This window comes from Procambarus clarkii, unplaced genomic scaffold (genome assembly GCF_040958095.1).
Source record: "Procambarus clarkii isolate CNS0578487 unplaced genomic scaffold, FALCON_Pclarkii_2.0 HiC_scaffold_123, whole genome shotgun sequence".
Taxonomy (NCBI): domain Eukaryota; kingdom Metazoa; phylum Arthropoda; class Malacostraca; order Decapoda; family Cambaridae; genus Procambarus; species Procambarus clarkii.
In genome coordinates, this window is record NW_027189156.1 from 429,107 (window position 1) to 450,129 (window position 21,023).

General features: G+C 45.0%; 1 protein-coding gene across 1 annotated transcript in view; it reads left to right on the forward strand.

The window, feature by feature from the left end:
* The first annotated feature begins 13,379 nt into the window (after positions 1 to 13,379).
* Positions 13,380 to 21,023, forward strand: part of LOC138360833 (sodium-coupled monocarboxylate transporter 1-like) — a 109,217-nt gene continuing 101,573 nt past the window's right edge. Inside the window, exon 1 of the mRNA XM_069320348.1 lies at positions 13,380 to 13,687. Within this exon, the coding sequence (XP_069176449.1) occupies positions 13,444 to 13,687 (244 nt within the window). The 5' untranslated portion in view covers positions 13,380 to 13,443. The remainder of the gene's footprint in view (positions 13,688 to 21,023) is intronic.

Genomic DNA, 21,023 nt, shown 5'->3' on the forward strand with positions numbered 1-21,023 from the left:
TGTCTCACCTTCAGTGTGCAGAACTGTGATAAACTATAATGTTTAATTTATGTGTTCTTTTTATTTGTTCTTTTTATACTGATTTTATTACACACACACACACACACACACACACACACACACACACACACACACACACACACACACACACACACACACACACACACATTAGGAATAATTCAGAACTTTGTATACCACATATGTCAGGCCAATCCTGGAGTATGCAGCCCCAGCATGGAGTCCATATGTAGTCAAGGATAAGACCAAACTGGAAAAGGTTCAAAGGTTTGCCACCAGACTAGTACCCGAGCTGAGAGGTATGAGCTACGTGGAGAGACTACAGGAATTAAGCCTCACTTCGTTGGAAGACAGTAGAGTTAGGGGGGGACATGATCACCACATTCAAGATTCTCAAGGGAATTAATAGGCTACATAAAGACAGGCTATTTAACACAAGGGGCACACGCACTAGGGGACTCAGGTGGAAACTGAGTGCCCAAATGAGCCACAGAGATATTAGAAAGAACTTTTTTAGTGTCAGAGTGGTTGACAAATGGAATGCATTAGGCAGTGATGTGGTGGAGGCTGACTCCATACACAGTTTCAAGTGTAGATATGATAGAGCCCAATAGGCTCAGGTATCTGTTCACCTGTTGATTGACGGTAGAGGCGGGACCAAAGAGCCAGAGCTCAACCTCGCAAGCACAATTAAGTGAGTACAATTAGGTGAGTACACACACACACACACACACACACACACACACACACACACACACACACACACACACACACACACACACACACACACACACACACACACACACACACGTGTTGTGATCATCGTGTTGGGTGGACGTGGGGTTGGAAGCTCCTGGTTTACTAGTGAAGTGGGAGGGGTAATCAGACTAGTTCGAAGTGGAAAAGTGTTTACAAATGAATGAAAAAACTTGGGTTTTGACTAAAGCCATAAGGTATTGAAGAAAAAAACAGTATAAGTAGTGTAATTGAAAATAGTTGTTGAAGTACTGTGGCAGTGTGGAGCAGACCTCACCGACCTCTGACCGTGACCTCACCCCTGGCAGCAACCCTTCCAACATCACGTGGGGAGACGATTGGAGATTCACTCACCTATTGTGTTAGCAGGACGGTAAGATACTTGGAACCCCTGTGGGTAAGGTTGCATTATAGCAATGACTAGATCAGGAAGGGTGTCTAGGTCCAACAGTATTATGATTGAGGAAGAAGATAGGTTTGTGGAGAAGATGATTGGGAAATTTGTAGAGAAGAGGGATGTTTGGATAGATGATCTAATCCAGGGGATTAAAAGTGAAGTCTTTAATAAGATACAGGGCGAGGTTCAAAGACTCAAACAAGAGTTTATGGATTATATTCAAGAGGAAATCAGGAAGAGCAGGGTAGAATAGCAAGAAGAAATAACTAGGCTTTCAAATGAATTTGGAAGGAATAAGGGAAGCTTGGCAGAAGAAGGGGGAGTAGTGGTGGATGAAGTAGCGAGTGTGAGAGGGGTGGGGTTCCGGCAGGGGGGGGGGGGGCAGCATGACCCTGCACTGAGAAAGAGGTCAATCATAAAAATGGATTGCTTGAAGCCAGGGCACCATCGAGGCAGGAAAGGATGGAAATTCAAGATTTAGAGCTACACGGGATCGTGAGTGATATCAGAGCCCAGATGGCAGGGAATGAGGTGCAAGTCCACCGGCGCATTGGGCCATACAACTGTGACAAGAAACGACCTGTCCTGGTACAGTTCACTAACGAAGAGGCAGTGGATTACATACTGCATCACAAACACTTACTCAGAGGTAGCCAAAACTACTACAACGTGTATATTGATAAATTTATGATGAAAGAGGAACAGAGTACCCACAGGGCGAGTAAACCTTCATGCTACAACTCTTCCCATTTGGGCGTAGTAACACACCCCAATGCTAACCCACCCCGTGCTAACTAGTTCACACCTGTTTCCTAGGTGACCCATTCCTCAAATCAGCCCTCCCTGCCCCTGCTTATCTCCCCAACAACTCCCCTGACCCCTCTGACCCCACTGCATTCAAATCCATCTGCTTCATACCACATTCCAAGGACCCCCCTCATCCCCTCAACCCCCAAAATCCACCCAGCCCTCATCCCCTCAACCCCCAAAACCCGCCCAGCTCACACCCCTCCTCATCCCCTCCCCTTCCATGTGACCCCTCACCCTTGCGAGGGGGCGGGGGCTCATGGATCCCCTCGTGGGGGACTGGGGGACCCCCTACCTCTTCCTCCACTTCCAACTTCCCCCCTTCTGACCCAATGTCCACACCTATCCCTGAGTTCCAAATACCTACCTTCCTAGATGCCTAGCCCCCAAGCACCCCTCCCGACCCCTTTCATCCCCCGGATCTCCCCCGGCCCCCATTCACCCCCCACATCCCCCGGATCCCTCCAGCCCCCATTCACCCCCCCAGATCCTCCCAGAACCCCAGAGAAAGGGCAAACTCTGGTACTAGAGTTTCCATGAAGAATCTCAAGGTTTGGTACACAAATGCTGATGGGGTATCTAATAAAGCAGAAGAGATAAAAGAAAGAGTGAGTGAGGCAGATCCTGACATAGTTGCAATTGTGGAAACTAAAATAAATGACATGATCTCAGATGCAATCTTTCCAGAGGGGTACCAGGTGATAAGAAAAGAGAGGACACAGAAACAGGGAGGGAGAGTAGCATTCCTAATAAAGCGGAAATGGAAGTTTGAAGATCTGGGAAATCAGTGAGAGCACAAGCTCCATACATGGAACTTTGACAGCAGATGGGAAGAAGATTGTGATCTTGGTAATCAACAATCACCCACCAAACAGTAGAAGACCCAGGCAGGAGTATGATGACAACAACAAGGCATGCATAGATGAACTGCAGAAGGCAGCAACACTAGCCCACAGAATGAGAGCGAAGCTGCTGATCATGGGGGATCTGAATCATGGAGAGATAAATTGGGAAACGAGGAATCCCCATGGAGGGGACGAAACGTGGGGAGCAAAGTTAGTAGATGTTATGGATAGGAATTTCCTAACATAACATGTGAAGGAAGACACAAGGGAAAGAGGAGGAGATGCACCGAGCCTATTAGACCTGATTTTCACCAAGAATGTAGAAGACATCGAGAATTTGGAGCATGAAATACCACTTGGGGCCAGCGACCATTGTGTCCTAATCTTTGACTACATGATGGAATTCAAACTTGTGACCATGGGCCAAGAGGTTTGGGAAAGGAGAGTTGACTACAGGAAAGTGGACTATAGGAGGATAAGGGACTATCTGGGTGAAGTGCAGTGGGAGGAAGAAATTAGAGGAAAAACAGTCCAAGATATGATGGACCTAGTCATACAGAAATGCCAGGAGGCCGAAGAGAGATTTATACCAACAGTAAAGGGAAAAAATAAGAGGGAATATAATAACCCATGGTTTAATAGACAGTGTCAGGAAGCAAAAATGGCCAGCAGGTGGGAGTGGAGGAAGTACAGAAGACAAAGGACAGAGGACAACAGGATCAGATGCAACAGAGCTAGGAACGATTACATTAACATAAGACGAACATCGGAGAGGGACTATGAGAACGATATTGCAATCAAAGCGAAAAAACAACCTAAGTTACTACACAGTCATATAAGAAGAAAAATGTCGGTGAACGACCAAGTGACAAGACTAAGGAAGACAGAGGGGGCATATACAGAAAGTGACAAGGAAATCTGCGAGAAATCTCCAGTTTCCATGGAGTGTTCACTACCGAGCCTGAGCAGCTCCCATTGTTGGAAGGGGTTGCCCTAGATGAAAGACTATCAGATATAGAGGTGACAGCAGAGGAGGTAATGAAACAGTTGACAACACTGGATGCAACTAATGCAGTTGGACCTGACAAAGTATCACCGTGGATACTAAAAGAAGCAGCGCAGGCCTTGGCAGTGATCTTTAATGAGTCACTTATGTCGAGAGAATTGCCCAGTTGCTGGAAGAAGGCAAATATCGTACTGATCTTCAAGAAAGGCGATAGGGAGGAGGCACTTAACTACAAACCTGTATCACTGACAAGCATCCCCTGTAAAATACTGGAAAGAATAATTAGGCTACGACTGGTTGCACACCTGGAGAACATTAGGTTTGTGAACAAACATCAACATGGGTTCTGGAAAAGGAAATCTTGCCTAACAAACCTTCTGGAATGCTATGATAAAATGGTGAGGATAAGATAGGACAGAGAAGGTTGGGCAGACTGCATATTTCTAGACTGCCAAAAAGCTTTTGATACAGTACCACACATGAGACTGCTGTTCAAACTCGAGAGGCAGGCGGGGATGGGAGGAAAGGTCCTAGCATGGATAAGGAACTACCTGACAGGAAGGAGCCAAAGAGTTACGGTAAGGGGCGAGAAATCGGACTGGCGAAGAGTAACGAGTGGAGTGCCAAAAGGATCGGTGCTGGGACCAATTCTATTTCTTGTATATGCTAACGACATGTTTACAGGCGTAGAGTCCTACATGTCGATGTTTGCGGATGACGCAAAGTTGATGAGAAGAGTTGTGACAGATGAGGATTGCAGGATCCTCCAAGAGGACCTGAACAGGTTGCAGAGATGGTCAGAGAAACGGATACCGGAGTTAACACGAGCAAATGTAAAGTTATGGAAATGGGACTAGGAGATAGGAGATCAAAGGAACAGTACACAATGAAGGGGAACAGCCTACCTCTGTGACGACGTGCGAAAGATACCTGGGGTGGACATAACACCTAATCTATCTCCTGAAGCACATATAAATAGGATAACGACAGCAGCGTACTCTACACTGGCAAATGTTAGAACATCATTCAGAAACCTAAGTAAGGAGGCATTTAGGGCGCTTTACACTACCTACATGAGGCCAGTCTTAGAGTTTGCCGTGCCATCATGGAGTCCCCATCTGAAGAAGCATATAAGGAAACTGGAAAAGGTTCAGAGGTTTGCAACAAGAATCCTCCCAGAGTTCGGAGGGATGGGGTATGAGGAGCGCCTGAGGGAACTGTGCCTACGACACTAGCAAGAAGAAGGGAGAGAGGGGACATGATAGGAACGTATAAAATACTCAGGGGGATTGACAGAGTGGACATAGACGAAATGTTCACACGGAATAGTAACAGAACGAGGGAACACAGGTGGAAGCTGGAAACTCAGATGAGTCACAGGGATATTATTGAGTTTTCTTTAAGCGTGAGAGTAGTGGGAAAATGGAATGCACTTAAGGAACAGGTTGTGGAAGCAAATACTATTCATAATTTTAAAACTAGGTATGATAGGGAAATAGGACCATAGTCATTGCTGTAAACAACCGATGCTCGAAAGGCGGGATCCAAGAGTCAATGCTCGATCCTGCAGACACAATTAGTTGAGTACAATTAGGTGAGTACACGCACACGCACACGCACACACACACACACACGCGCACGCGCACACACACACACACACACACACACACACACACACACACACACACACACACACACACACACACACACACACACACACACACACACACAGGAGGAGGAGGCCAGACACAGGATACAGAATAGGAGATGAAGTACTTAATGAAACAGACAGAGAGAAAGATCTAGGAGTTGATATCACACCAAACCTGTCTCCTGAAGCCCACATAAAGAGAATAACGTCTGCGGCATATGCGAGGCTGGCTAACATCAGAACGGCGTTCAGGAACCTGTGTAAGGAATCATTCATAGTCTTGTACACCACATATGTAAGACCAATCCTGGAGTATGCGGCCCCAGCATGGAGCCCGTACCTTGTCAAGCACAAGACGAAGCTGGAAAAAGTCCAAAGGTATGCTACTAGACTAGTCCCAGAACTAAGAGGCATGAGTTATAAGGAAAGGCTGCGGGAAATGCACCTTACGACACTGGAAAACAGAAGAGTAAGGGGGGACATGCTCACAACCTACAAAATCCTCAGGGGAATCGACCGGATAAACTATTCAACACTGGAGGGACGCGAACAAGGGGACACGGATGACAGAGTAATTAGTAAATGGAATGCACTAGGAAGTGATGTGGTGGAGGCTGACTCCATACACAGTTTTAAATGTAGATATGATAGAGCCCAGTAGGCTCAGGAATCTGTACACCAGTTGATTGACAGTTGAGAGGCGGGACCAAAAACCCAAAGCTCAACCCCCGCAAGCACAATTAGGTGAGTACAATTAGGTGAGTACACACATTTGCGGATGACGCAAATTAATGAGAAGAGTTGTGACAGATGAGGATTGTAGGATCCTCCAAGAGGACTTAAACAGGTTGCAAAGATGGTCAGGGAAATGGCTACTGGAGTTCAACACGAGTAAATGTAAAGTTATGGAAATGGGATCAGGTGATAGGCGACCAAAGGGACAGTGCACAATGATTGGGAACTGCCTACTTGTAACGATTCGAGAAAGATACCTGGGAGTGGACGTAACACCTAATCTAACTCCTGAGGCACATATAAATAGGATAACGACAGCAGCGTACTCTACACTGGCGAAAATTAGAACTTCATTCAGAAACCTAAGTGAGGAGGCTTTTAGGGCGCTTTACACTGCCTACGTGAGACCAGTCTTAGAGTATGCCGCGCCATCATGGAGTCCCCACCTGAAGAACCACATTAGGAAACTGGAGAAGGTTCAGAGGTTTGCGACGAGGCTTGTCCCAGAGTTACGAGGGATGGGATATTAAGAGCGTCTGAAGGAACTGAACGTTACGACACTAGAGAAAAGAAGGAAGCGAGGAGATATGATAGGAATATATAAAATACTCAGGGGAATTGACAAAGTGAAAATAGATGAAATGTTCACACGTAATAATAACAGAACGAGGGGACATGGGTGGAAACTGGAAACTCAGATGAGTCACAGAGATGTTAGGAAGTTCTCTTTTAGCGTGAGAGTAGTGGAAAAATGGAATGCACTTGGGGAACAGGTTGTGGAAGCAAACTCTATTAATAATTTTAAAATTAGGTATGATAGGGAAATGGGACAGGAGTCATTGCTGTAAACAACCGATGGCTGGAAAGGCGGGATCCAAGAGTCAATGCTCGATCCTGCAAGCACAAATAGGTGAGTACACACACACATACATATTATATATATATATATATATATATATATATACATATATATATATATATATATATATATATATATATATATATATATATATATATATATATATATATATATATGACTGAGAACTCGCACCACAGAAGTGACTCGAACTCATACTCCCAGGAGCAACGCAACTGGTAACTACAGGACGCCTTAATTCGCTTGACCATCACGACCGGGCATAAGGAAGTGATAGCCGAAGCTATTTGAACCACTTCCCCGCCGGCACTCAGATGGTAATCTTGGGCATAGCATTTTATTAAATCACCTCATTCTTTGGGGCACATGTGAGGAACACAAATGCGAACAAGCCTAAATGGTCCCCAGGACTATATGCGACTGAAAACTCACACCCCAGAAGTGACTCGAACCCATACGATGGTTGTCCAAGCACGGAGTCGATGGTTGGGTGTCAGTCCCGTGACCTGTGTGGTACCCTGCTTATGCAAGGTACGTTTTTGCTTTATAAAGGGGTCTTCTACGCCTTCTCATAAGCGAACGTCTTCGGTTGGACTTAAAAAAAACACAGGGTTTGGTATTGTGCTGGTGGAGGTGCTAGAGTGATTTTGACCGACCAGGTTGGAGTGCAGATCATTCAAGACTGTCGAGTGGTGGTGAAATTTGTGCGAACAGATGTATTTCGGCAGTTCCTTGATCAGTGTGAGGGTTGCTCGTTCCCTATGCCAGATGGCGCTCGTACGGGACGAGTGGTAAACTTGAGTGTGACTTTGATACGGGCGGTGCGTGGTGAACCATTTGAAATGACGGATGGGCTGTTAACCAGACTGTTTGGACAGTTTGGGAAGGTGTTAAGCATGAGGTGTGATAAAGTTTCCGCTGGTTATTGTAAGGGAATGCTTGCTGCCACGAGGACGCTGGCATGTCCCTGACGCCGGATATACCGTCTTCGTGTTCCTTGATGGGGTTTACTCTCCGATGTATGTATTCTGGTCAGCCTCGTACCTGTTATATGTGAGGTCTTCAAGGTCATTTAGTTACATGGCGGCTTGCAGCAGGGAGGCGGCTGCTGGTGTCAATATCTTCCGGGAAGGGAATTTTCCACCCCTCTGAACCTAGGATGATTCTGCGGAAAAGTTGGCTGGTGATGTTGTACCATGTTTCAGCCTGCAAGATGTAGCGCCTATCTGTATGAAGTGTCCGGAATGCTGGAGCAAAGCCGGTGGAGCACATGTGCATCTACCGACCGGCCGTTGTGTGCGGATTCGTCTCCAACTATAGGGCCCTTAAATAGGGGAACCACACACCAGGGCCACCCTGGTGTGTGGTGCCATTTGTGCCGGTGAAGATTCACAGTGTACCCCTGTTACAGTCACTTTTAGTGTATCCGACCCCAAGTCGGTAGTAAGCTTTCAAGAACTGACTGTATAGCGCAAGTAAGATATAAGGGGGGGGGGAGGGGATAAACAATACATGCTTTCCTTCACCAATATATCCACCTTCACAATTAAATATATATACATATATATACATATATACATATATACATATATATATATATATATATATATATATATATATATATATATATATATATATATATATATATATATATATATATATATATATATATATATACATAAGTAGATTATAACTACACTTATTTACAATTGTGTCTTTCACACAGGACACACATACATCAGCAGTGTTCGTCAACTCCAGTGTTAAAACAGTTCCAATACCTTGTCCACTGGCAAATACTGGCGAGTTCACCTTCTACGTGGGCCAATCCAACCACACAGCATCACAATGTGCCTACACCCAATCTGCGCTCTCCAGCTACTCGCTGGCAGAGGGCATCAGCAACACGCGGACTGGGGTCCCCAACAAACTTATACAAGGGCATCTAACCCCCTGGCAAAAGCCTCTAGCAGCTTGCTAGCAGCACTTCACTGTAGGCACATCACTGTCTTCAGTAACCCTTACTCGCCAATCCTTACTCTATGCGTGCATGGGTTGTACCCTGGTGCGTGCTCAGGTATTACCCTGGTGCGTGCTCAGGTATTACCCTGGTGCGTGCTCAGGTATTACCGTGGTAATTTTTTTTATTGATATAAAAAACGAAAGTACAAATCACATAACAAGGAGAGAACAGAAAAATAACAAAAAAAACACATGGCACAAGAAATAGACAAAATACATCATATAAAAAGCAAAAAGAACATTAACAAAACATGAACATAAAGACAAATACAGAGGAGCACAATAACACGCAAAAGGCATGTGCCTCACACCAACAAAAAGACATAATAATAAATTTGGTACAAAGCAAAAGAAGAGGCCCACGCAGGAGCCAGGAAAGAAACACACCCACACACATCCAAACCACCCCGAAAGAAAACAGGGAACAAGTTCAAAACAACAAAACAATCGTGCAAATAGCAAACAGGAAACAAAAAAAAAATACATACAAAGGGACACAGGAAAACACACACGACACAAGCAAAGAAATTGCATAAAATACACAACAAATAAATGACATAAGGACAATAACAAAAACGTACAAGAAAAAATACACAAAAATTTATAAGAAAAGTACAGAAAGCCAACCACCCCTAAAACAGAAAAGGGTGGGGAAATTAAAACACAAGCACGGGCAGTCCGACCCCGCACACAATGGAGCAGAACCAGACACAAATGAGGGCACAAGTAACATGAAACCCAAAAACTACATACTAGAACATTAATAACATAAATAACATAAAATATGTACAAAGAAAAAAACAATTACCAGGACAAGAAAATAATCACACGCACACAAGCGACGTACACAACCACAACACAAACATCCATACCAAAGGCAAAGCACAAAACAAATCGCAACACAACAAAACAGGCCACGCAGGGGTCAGGGACAAGACCCATACCACCCACACGCACAGACAAGGAAACCCATCTGTGGACGCAGGCACTGGGAAAACATCACGCACAACACAGGTAGAAATCAACCACTCATACTTCTCCGGGTACTCCCGAGCTGGAAACGGTAAGCAATAAGCCTCCCAAACAAGTTGATCACCTACAGGAATCGGACATCCAGGAGTCGCAGTAGGCCAAGGCATCGAATTCGGCACGCCCAAGATGAAACACTGCGCCCGCGGAACCCAGATGGTAGATGGGCACCAGGGAACAGGACGCACCAGGTCATCACACTCAAAAGACAAAATTGCCTTAGATCTGTCGATCACCTCACCGGGCAGGAGGATGAAAAGGATGGGTTTCCCCCTAGGAAGTAGGGCTAACCATAGCCCGTGCTACTTGCCCCGCTCCTGTGCCAGGTAAGTTACGGGCTCGCCATAGCCCGTGCTGCTTGGAACTTGTTCCGAGTAGCTGAATCTATAACAACAACAACCCAAGGAAGCTGGTCACAGGGCCGCACACTGGGAAGCACATCGGGCTGCACGGCGGGCCGCACACCGGCCCGCCCACTAGGGCGCTCACTCTGTTCGACGCCAGGCACCGCACTGAGCCCCGCGGAGGGTGGCTCCGCAGGGGCCCCAGTGCCCCCACCAACCGGAACAGGAGCAGAGGCCCCCCCGTCGCACATCCTTCGACAACACCACTACGAGGTCGCGATCACCAGGGGCAACCGCCCACTGAGGGGAGCCATCAGCAGGAGGCACAGTGTCCAACACAAAAGGCACCACAGGAGGCAACACAGCGACGCCCACAGCATCATCATCCATTGCATCACGCTCCTTTGCCCACGTCCGGCGAGGTGACGTATCCTGAGCCAAACGACGGCGCTTGAAAAGAGGCCGCTGATCGTCGGAACTGTCACCCCCAGCAAGGGGTGCCCCAGAAGAACCATCGGCAGGCGGCCCCAAAGCCGGGGCAGCACAATCACGCAGAACAGCAGCCTCAACAACGCAGGGCAAAAAGTCACTACCATTCAAGGAGACTGGAATCGGAGAAGAAAGAGACACAGCAGGCGGAAGGGTAGACTCCAACACCCGGGAGGTATCCAGCGGGGACGACGGAACCGGCGCAGGAGAAGAGCCACGTGGGAACGAGGAAACTACCGGAGGCGACGAGGCAGAGGGCGGGGACACACCACCACCCCGACAGCCCCGGGAAGCACATGTCCGTCCGCATTAGAAGCAGGCACCACCCTACAGCACCATCCAATGCCTCCACGGAAGCAACCAGCTGCGGATGCACCTCTGCAACCACCAAACGTCGAAGATCCGAAGCAGGTGCCCCCAGGTCCTCAGAGCTCACCGGTGGGGCAGACACACCAGGGCCAAACGGAACGCTTGCCGGAACCGCCGCAGGAATCACACCAGGCACTAGGACAGCGAGGATCCGCCGGGGAAACCCCACGCACAGACAAGAGGGGAAAGTCATCCTCCAGGAAAACTGAAGGGGCCTCAATACGAGGAGCGTCGCAGCTGGCCGCCACGTGGCTCTCAGCGCCAAACCAGAAACAGGTTCGTGTCTGACCCTGATAAAATATCCGCAGAGAGAGCCCACGAAACGAAACCCTGGAAGGAATAGGGCTCGTGACCCGCATGACGAGCGTACGAGCGCCCAGACGGACCCTTTTCAGCCGGCCCGTGGTGAACCGGTGCTTCACCACCACACCATACCGCGTAAAGACCGACATAAGCTCCGCCTTGGGGAAGGTCACCGGCACTCCGTGAACACTCACAAATGTCAAGGGCCCCCAGGGATCCGAGATATCCACAGTCACAGCCGAAGCAGGAATAGGAAGCGAGAGTGCATCCCAGCGTGCCACAAACTCCTGGTAAAGCAGCGAAGTGGTAAACGACACCGCCACACGGGTAGGCGAGATCTACCCGCCGAACACGGGCATCACCAGCTACAGCCATACCACCAGCCAGATCCCCGGCTAGCAGGCGCTCCACACCTCAAACTGCACCCGCCCCCTCGCAACACCAGGCAGCAACTGGCAGGTCAGGCGAGCACGTCCGAACCCCCTGGCGGCCAAGAGGTAACCCCTTACCCTGGTGATTGACTATTTCTGTTTCGGTGTTTGTAACCTTATGTATTGTTTGGTGTCTTGTTTACTAGTAAGTATGCTGTTTGTTGGTGGTAATCAATCCTGTGAAGTTTTGATTCTGTTATGGTATCGGTACCTTGCTTTTAATTGTATTTATTGTTATATAAAAAAGGGGAAACAAAAACGGCCGTCAACTGCTACCTTAGGCGTAAATGTCCAACAGGTGAGGAGTTTGTCAAGGCGTGTGGTAACAGGGAGCTGACGTGGTGCAGGACGGCGTCCCTCGTCAACCCGCGCTCATGGGTAAAGCAAGTGACTTATTATTAAATCGGGAGTTGCTAATAAATTATTACTGGTCATAAAATTAACTTTATTTTAATAATTTAATAGACCTGTAAAGTCCCAACCCTGATTTCAGCCACATTGAATTAATAATGAGAATCAACAAAGAGATTTTAATAGCTCAATCGTCTGGTGTTAAAGTAGGAAGGTTTTGGCATAATTATTCTTAGTACCTTATCCTTATAATTATCCTTAGTATCTTTAGAATCCTACCTTAGTAGGAAGAATCTGGTATCATTTCGCATTTGAGTGAATATTGTGATTTAAGAAAAGAGGACGAGTCCTCATCGTTAAATATTATTAGATAAATTTATTATTTTGCTATTTATGTTTATAGGAGGGAAATATTTCCCATAGTCACAGATTCCAAGTAACATTACCGCGTTCACTCTATGACAACTTCCGGGGCTCGAACCTGGGCTACTGATATAGTATAAATAATAGAGAACAGTGAGGTCTACGTTCATCATCTTTATATCATATCCTGACTTTATGCTGGTTTAATTAGTTCTGTTTTACTTAACCCGTCCTCGACTCGAGTCCATTACATCCAGCGGACGTCCCCACAGACGTATTCATAAATTTTAACATTCTGTTCAGTCAAAAAAGGAATTTTCTCAAATATATATTAATATAATAATTTGCATATTGTACATGTATAGGCATAGGTTAGGTAAGGAGTTTAGGTTCTGTTGGCGATTATTTGTACTTTCAGTACGTGGGTGAAGCATTTACAACGTTGTGGTTCGAACAAAATTCGTCAGTGAAGCACTTGTTCATGATGTGTTCGAAGGAAATCTGTTGAGTCGTGTGTAAACCGTTTTTCATTCATAAACAGGGGGTTTGGCAGGTGCATGGAATCACCTTTGGTCTTTGTTAGGGAGACGGGCTGCTTTTACTCAATGTGAAGTTTTGAAAATTTATAAAATTTGCTTTTGTTTCAGAAGATGTCTGGTTATGAGAAATCAGTGACAGCCTCAAGAGGCGAATCTGAGACAAAGTTCTCAACGGTGGACTATGCAGTGTTCAGCCTCATGTTGGTAGTGTCTATTGGCATCGGCTTGTACAGCGCCATCAAGAGTAGACACAAGACGTCCACACAGGAATACCTGCTGGGGGGAAGGAAGATGTCCCCACTACCTGTGGCCCTTTCTCTTCTCGGTGGTGGCATTTCTGCTATATCATTATTAGGTGAGTGATTATTGCAAAAGTCAACAATAATTTGATTTCTCTCATTAGACTCTGAATATTTATATTTTGGTTGGTCTCATTAGTACACATTTACGTAAGTATTGAACATATCATGTTACTTTCTCGTTTATCTTCCCTTTCAACTCATGGCATCATCCGACGTGCTTGCTGTCCAAATAAGTTAAAAACTATAAACAGAATTCGGCAAAGTCGCTAGAAAACTCAAGAGTTGGCAATTTCTTCGGTACGTTCATTCATCGGTGTTAGTGTCTCTTACCATCTCAAGGTTCAGACGCCCTTTTCTGTGGCTCATGAGTGCTGAAGAGTATCACAATTTCCTTTTTTTTTATATATATATTTCGTAGATATACATTGTTCACTTTCACAAACTGAATGCCTAATAAACAAGTCCTCTTGCCTCAGTGTTCCTCATACTTGGACATGATAAACTCTATAAGGAATTAATTAGTGGACGACCTAATTGGAACTATTCATGGCTCTCATCTTTCTGTGGCTACTTCTTACTTCACACTTGAGATCACTGTTCCTTGGAGAAGAAGGTGCGTAACAAGGAAGGAGCGTAAAGGTGCCATCATGACACATATGGTCTCTACACACCATCAGACCATCACCTGACATATCCTGACAAACAACACTAACATAATCAACAGACACAATGATAGCAGAAAACTGGCCATTGGCGAGACACTGAACATCATACAAACTCAACCACTAACACCAGGTTACACTCTGCCATCTTCCAGACCAATAAGGAGCAGCCAACGTACTGCTTCAATCATCATTGAAACATATGTGTACTCTGCAGTGGATATATTGGCCCGTGCGACACCCCGCCTCACTCTTGGTAATGCTCCAGCCAAATTGTTCGTTCCTGTGCCAGGTAAGTCCAGTACGGGGTTCACCATAACCCGTGCTACTTGCAACTTTTTGTTCCGCGTATCGGAATCTAAAACAACAAAAGCAACCAAATTCTATTCACTTGTACTCTGGCTTTGAAAATGTTGGCAAGTGTGGAAAATATCCACAGCTTTATCAGTACAAATATGCTAATGTAGTGTCCCTGTAGTGGGCTCCTTCTTTGGTCTCCTGAAGGCTTTCTCCTGACGAGTGCCAGCCTACTATGGAAAGCTAGGAACGATGGGTTATTATTGACACAAAGTAAATCATTTTAATTACAGCTTACATAAAGCATCTTAGTTTAGTGCTATGACATTTATTAACACCAACAAACATATTAGTGAATAATTACTGATTAAACTGAATTTGAATTAAATTAAATTTCCCCCTGGAAGCTCACCTGGGGAGATGGGAGAGTGGCCATCACTGGTTCATGAACAAGAAGCTGCGACAAGCTGGCGGCTTCACCTTACGGGCCACACAGTGTTTCATAACTTTTCTCGGAACTGCTAGCTTTAGATCCCTTACAGCATTAACCAGTGGTGTTCCAGAGGCTAAATAAACCCATTAAGAACTGACACAATGCGCTATAAACATTAAACAGTGCTGTAAATTACACTTGCTGGGCCTGACGCTATGTGTTCCCAGCTCAACACCCACCAAATACTGGGCCCGCGCCTGACTTACGAGTATAGGCTTAGCTAAACACGTCGACCAGAACACCCGCGAACCTGTTACCAAAAATAGTTGTGATTGCTTAATTGAAATTTACGAAGATTCATTTGCCTAATTCATTAACTATTTTCTCCAAGTTTTGGGTTACACTGGGATTTTTATCCCAAATTAAGTAAATTCATCTTTACTATATCAATTAAATGATATTAAATTCAACTGCAATTATTTAGAATTGTTCTCACTAAATAATATTCATTAACAGAAATATTCCTGATTAACAATCAACTATATTTATTACGGTTTGTGGATTGAACAACGAGCGCGGATCTTGACTTGTGTTTTGCTGTAATCATAAAATTGTTTCATAATAAAATTAAATTTGAAACTCCTTGGAAGATATCGACGGACAGCGACCAGCTACTACAACGGTCACTCTCTTCCCGTCATCCTACATGAAGGAGTCTACACTGGCACAACCAGCTGTGTTAAACTGGTATTTGTTTATAGCCGATGTCTAGAGAAAAAATTGTAGCATGCTGTTTTTAATGATAGTTATTACTATAGTTATAGTTATTTCTGAGCTATGTTTTAATTTACATACAGCATAAAGAGTTACCTGAGGGAAGTAAGTGGAGGCATAAAACCCCACAACAGGCTCAACGACTTGCCTCTCAGTGTCACACAATAATAAAACTGTGAAATGAACTTAGAGATGTAATTTGTGAACTTTATTCTTAAGTAATGAACATATGAAATACAGAGAATCTATCTATATATCTATGTATGTATCCCGCTATATATTAATCTATGTATCAATAAGGGTGTTGATTGATACTTTCTGCAATAACCTGTAATTGGATGCAACAGCACCAACACCGGTGGTGGTCACTCCGCAAGAGGTCAGTTGACAGGATCACAATATGCACGACAACCGTCAAGGATCACTTTATCTCAAGTGGAGAGACAGGGTCGGACTCCAGATGGTGAGTCATGCAACTTCAGCAACAATGACCCAATGGTGGCCCGCCGGGTGTAGGGTCCTGAGCAACCCTCGTCTCTAGACAAGCATACAGGTACCTCCTGTCACTAGGTCATTACCCTCCAACTACTTCGGCAGGCTAGAAAATGGACTAATGGGTTCTAACACAAATTTATTGCTAAAAGCATTGTGTACTGATACCTTGAGCCAACCCAATAGTAATTAGCAATAGTTATTAGCTGAGTAAATAGTGGGAGAAGTACTTGTCATGTCTTGCTCCCTAGCAAGGCTCTTGGAGTAGAACTTTACCTCATAAATCGGTGAACCTCCTGGCCTCAACTATGTAAATTCAAAATGCCTAGGATTGAGTGAAAGTAAAATCCACCATTTACTGGGTCGAACTTATCTATATGACAGCTTATTTACAATGTCTCCGTGGTGTAGTGGTAAGACACTCGCCTGGCGTTCCGCGAGCGCTATGTCATGGGTTCGTATACTGGCCGGGAAGGATTTACTGGGCGCAATTCCTAAACTGTAGCCTCTGTTTAACGCAACAGTAAAATGTGTACTTGGATGAAAAAACGATTCTTCGCGGCGGGGATCGTATTCCAGGGACCTGCCCGAAACGCTACGCGTACTAGTGGCTGTACAAGAATGTAACAACTCTTGTATATATCTCAAAAAAAAAAAAAAAAAAAAAGTCTATATACATACACCAACAACCAAGTAACACTCAAGTAAGTTGATACAAGGCACAAGCCATAGCAGCTAGGTGTCACTAAGCAAAGATCACCCAATAACTTTGGTACACTAGACAGCTTAATTAAGAGTGGCTGGTAAGTTGTGAACATTGTGAGTGGTGACGTTACATAACCAGAGTGGGGGGGGAGGGGGGGGGGGGTAATTTCTCAGCATGAACCAAAAAAATAAGTCAATGAACTATCATTTTGCCTTCAGTAAAACTAATAACTGGGCTGGCAAATGGCAAAGTCGAAAAACTCTTCTCAAAAGTCAGAGTCCACAATGACTGAAAGATCTGGCAGAGTCCGGAATCGCCATTCTAAAGTTCACAAACCATGAAATTTTACCCATTCCTAAAGCTCTTCTCCAAAGGTAAAGTCCATATTGATATCAAAATATGAGTCTGCAAACGGCATTTAAAAAATATGTAACTTCGCCATACAATTTGAGAATTTAGTGAAAACCCCTATTTATCTCTGATCCACACAATAACCCCTTTCTTACCTTACTGGTAAGAAGACAATCTATAGAAATAAAAATGTAAATTGTTCAAAATAGCTAATCCCCGAAAGTTCTTCACCGATTGCTTGGAATTTTTTTAAACAACGTCCCATTTGCATACAAGTGAGTTTTTATATACATACTATACATATGTCTCGTCTGTGACAGGTAAAAACATGTTTTCTTTAAACTATGTTTTTCAAGTGAGTTTTCATGTGAGGGAAATCTCCAAAACCTCTTTATCGATTGCTTTAAAGTTTTAACACAACGTTGCATTCGAATAGGTGCCTGTTTTTATACACCTACTATATACATGCCACACCTGTGACAGGTAAAAACATGCTTGTTTGGAAAAACAGTGCCATCTGTTGCTCACATAATAGCAACATACGCTATACTAAATATCATACAATTTAATTTCAATGTTTACAATTGCATTGATAAATGGAATTTTCATAGATTTCGATTGATTTTCATTTTGATTTAATTATTTTTTGTGACATTGCATTGGAAGTGAGCAGTGTTGTTTACCTTACCGTTCATTTTGTGAGTATAATTTATTTTTTATTTTTTTAATTGTTTTCCATTTTGTATTTTTAACTGTTCTACTTATTTTTCAGTTATGTAACATCAAATCATTTGATGTTCCTATTTTTTTGATGGGAACATCAGATCATTTGGGAACACATCGGATGAGTGAGTGGGGAATGCTAGGGAGGATGAGGGGACGGGGTGGGGGTAAAGGTGGGGAGGAAGAGTGGACGTGGGTGTGGGTGATGTTGGGGATGAGAGGGTGGGGGAGTGGAGAATAGTGGGGAGGACGAGGAGATGGGGGAGGGGGGGAGAATGGTGCGAAGGAGAAGGGGACGGGGGAAGTTGGGTATGGTGGGGAGGACGAAGGGACGGGGGAGTGGGGAATGGTCCAGCATAAATACACACATACACACACACACACACACGCACGCACGCACGCACGCACGCACGCACACACACACACACACACACACACACACACACACACACACACACACACACACACACACACACACACACTCGCCATGGATGGAATCTCGCCATGGGTATTGAAAGAGTGTGCAGGAGCACTTTGCTTACCACTCTCCATAGTGTATAGTAGGTCACTGGAAACGGGAGATCTACCAGAAATATGGAAGACTGCTAATGTAGTACCAATATACAAAAAGGGTGACAGACAAGAGGCACTGAACTACAGGCCAGTGTCCTTAACTTGAATACCATGCAAGGTGATGGAGAAGATTGTGAGAAAAAAACCTAGTAACACATCTGGAGAGAAGAGACTTCGTGACAACCCATCAACATGGGTTCAGGGAGGGTAAATCTTGCCTTACAGGCTTGATAGAATTCTATGATCAGGTGACAAAGATTAAACAAGAAAGAGAAGGGTGGGCGGACTGCATTTTTTTGGACTGTCGGAAAGCCTTTGACACAGTACCCCCTAAAAGGATGATGCATAAGCTGGAGAAACAGGCAGGAGTAACTGGTAGGGCGCTCCATGGGATAAGGGAGCACCTAAACAATAGGAAGCAGAGAGTTACAGTGAGGGGTGAGACCTCAGACTGGCGTGAAGTCACCAGTGGAGTCCCACAGGGCTCTGTACTTGGACCTATCCTGTTTCTGATATACGTAAATGATCTCCCAGAGGGTATAGACTCATTCCTCTCAATGTTTGCTGACGACGCCAAAATTATGAGAAGGATTAAGATAGAGGAGGACAGCTTGAGGCTTCAAGAAGACCTGGACAAGCTGCAGGAATGGTCGAACAAATGGCTGTTAGAGTTTAACCCAAGCAAATGTAATGTAATGAAGATAGGGGTAGGAAGCAGGAGACCAGATACAAGGTACCATTTGGGAGATGAAATACTAAAAGAGTCAGAGAGAGAGAGAAAGACCTGGGTGTTGATATCACACCAGACCTGTCCCCTGAAGTTCATATCAAGAGGATAACAGCAGCAGCATATGCAAGGTTGGCTAACATAAGAACGGCCTTTAGAAACTTGTGTAAGGAATCTTTCAGAACAATATATACCACATATGTCAGACCAATCCTGGAGTATGCGGCTCCAGCATGGAGTCCATATCTAGTCAAGCATAAGACTAAAATGGAAAAGGTTCAAAGGTTTGCCACCAGACTAGTACCCGAGCTGAGAGGTATGAGCTACGAGGAGAGACTACGGGAATTAAACCTCACTTCGTTGGAAGACAGAAGAGTTAGGGGGGACATGATCACCACATTCAAGATTCTCAAAGGGATCGACAGGGTTGATAAAGACAGGCTGTTTAGCACAAGGGGCACACGCACTAGGGGACACAGGTGGAAACTGAGTGCCCAAATGAGCCACAGAGATATTAGAAAGAACTTTTTTAGTGTCAGAGTGGTTGACAAATGGAATGCATTAGGAAGTGATGTGGTGGAGGCTGACTCCATACACAGCTTCAAGTGCAGATATGATAGAGCCCAATAGGCTCAGGAACCTGTACACCTGTTGATTGACAGTTGAGAGGCGAGACCAAAGAGCCAGACTCAACCCACGCAAGCAAAACTAGGTGAGTACAACTAGGTAAGTACACACATATATATATAACTGAAAACTCACACCCCAGAAGTGACTCGAACCCATACTGCCAGAAGCACTCTGCAACTGATGTACAGGATCCCTTAACCACTCGACTATCACGACCGTACAAAAGAGGATGGTAGCCGAGGCTAATTCCTCCTCCGCGAGGCCGGCGGGAGGATGGGGAACTAGCCTCGGCTACCATCCTCTTTTGTCCAGTCGTGTTGGTTGAGTGGTTAAGGGATCCTGTACATCAGTTGCAGAGTGCTTCTGGCAGTATGGGTTCGAGTCACTTCTGGGGTGTGAGTTTTCAGTTATATGTGTGTGTGTGTGTGTGTGTGTGTGTGTGTGTGTGTGTGTGTGTGTGTGTGTACTCACCTAGTTGAGCTTGCGTGGGGTTGAGCTCTGGCTCTTTGGTCCCGCCTCTCAACCGTCAATCAACAGGTGTACAGGTTCCTGAGCCTATTGGGCTCTATCATATCTACACTTGAAGCTGTGTATGGAGTCAGCCTCCACCACATCACTTCCTAATGCATTCCATTTGTCAACCACTCTGACACTAAAAAAGTTCTTTCTAATATCTCTGTGGCTCATTTGGGCGCTCAGTTTCCACCTGTGTCCCCTTGTGCGTGTGCCCCTTGTGTTAAATAGCCTGTCTTTATCTACCCTATCAATTCCCTTGAGAATCTTGAATGTGGTGATCATGTCCCCCTTAACTCTTCTGTCTTCCAGCGAAGTGAGGTTTAATTCCCGTAGTCTCTCCTCGTAGCTCATACCTCTCAGCTCGGGTACTAGTCTGGTGGCAAACCTTTGAACCTTTTCCATTTTAGTCTTATGCTTGACTAGATATGGACTCCATGCTGGAGCCGCATACTCCAGGATTGGCCTGACATATGTGGTATACAAAGTTCTGAATGATTCTTTACAC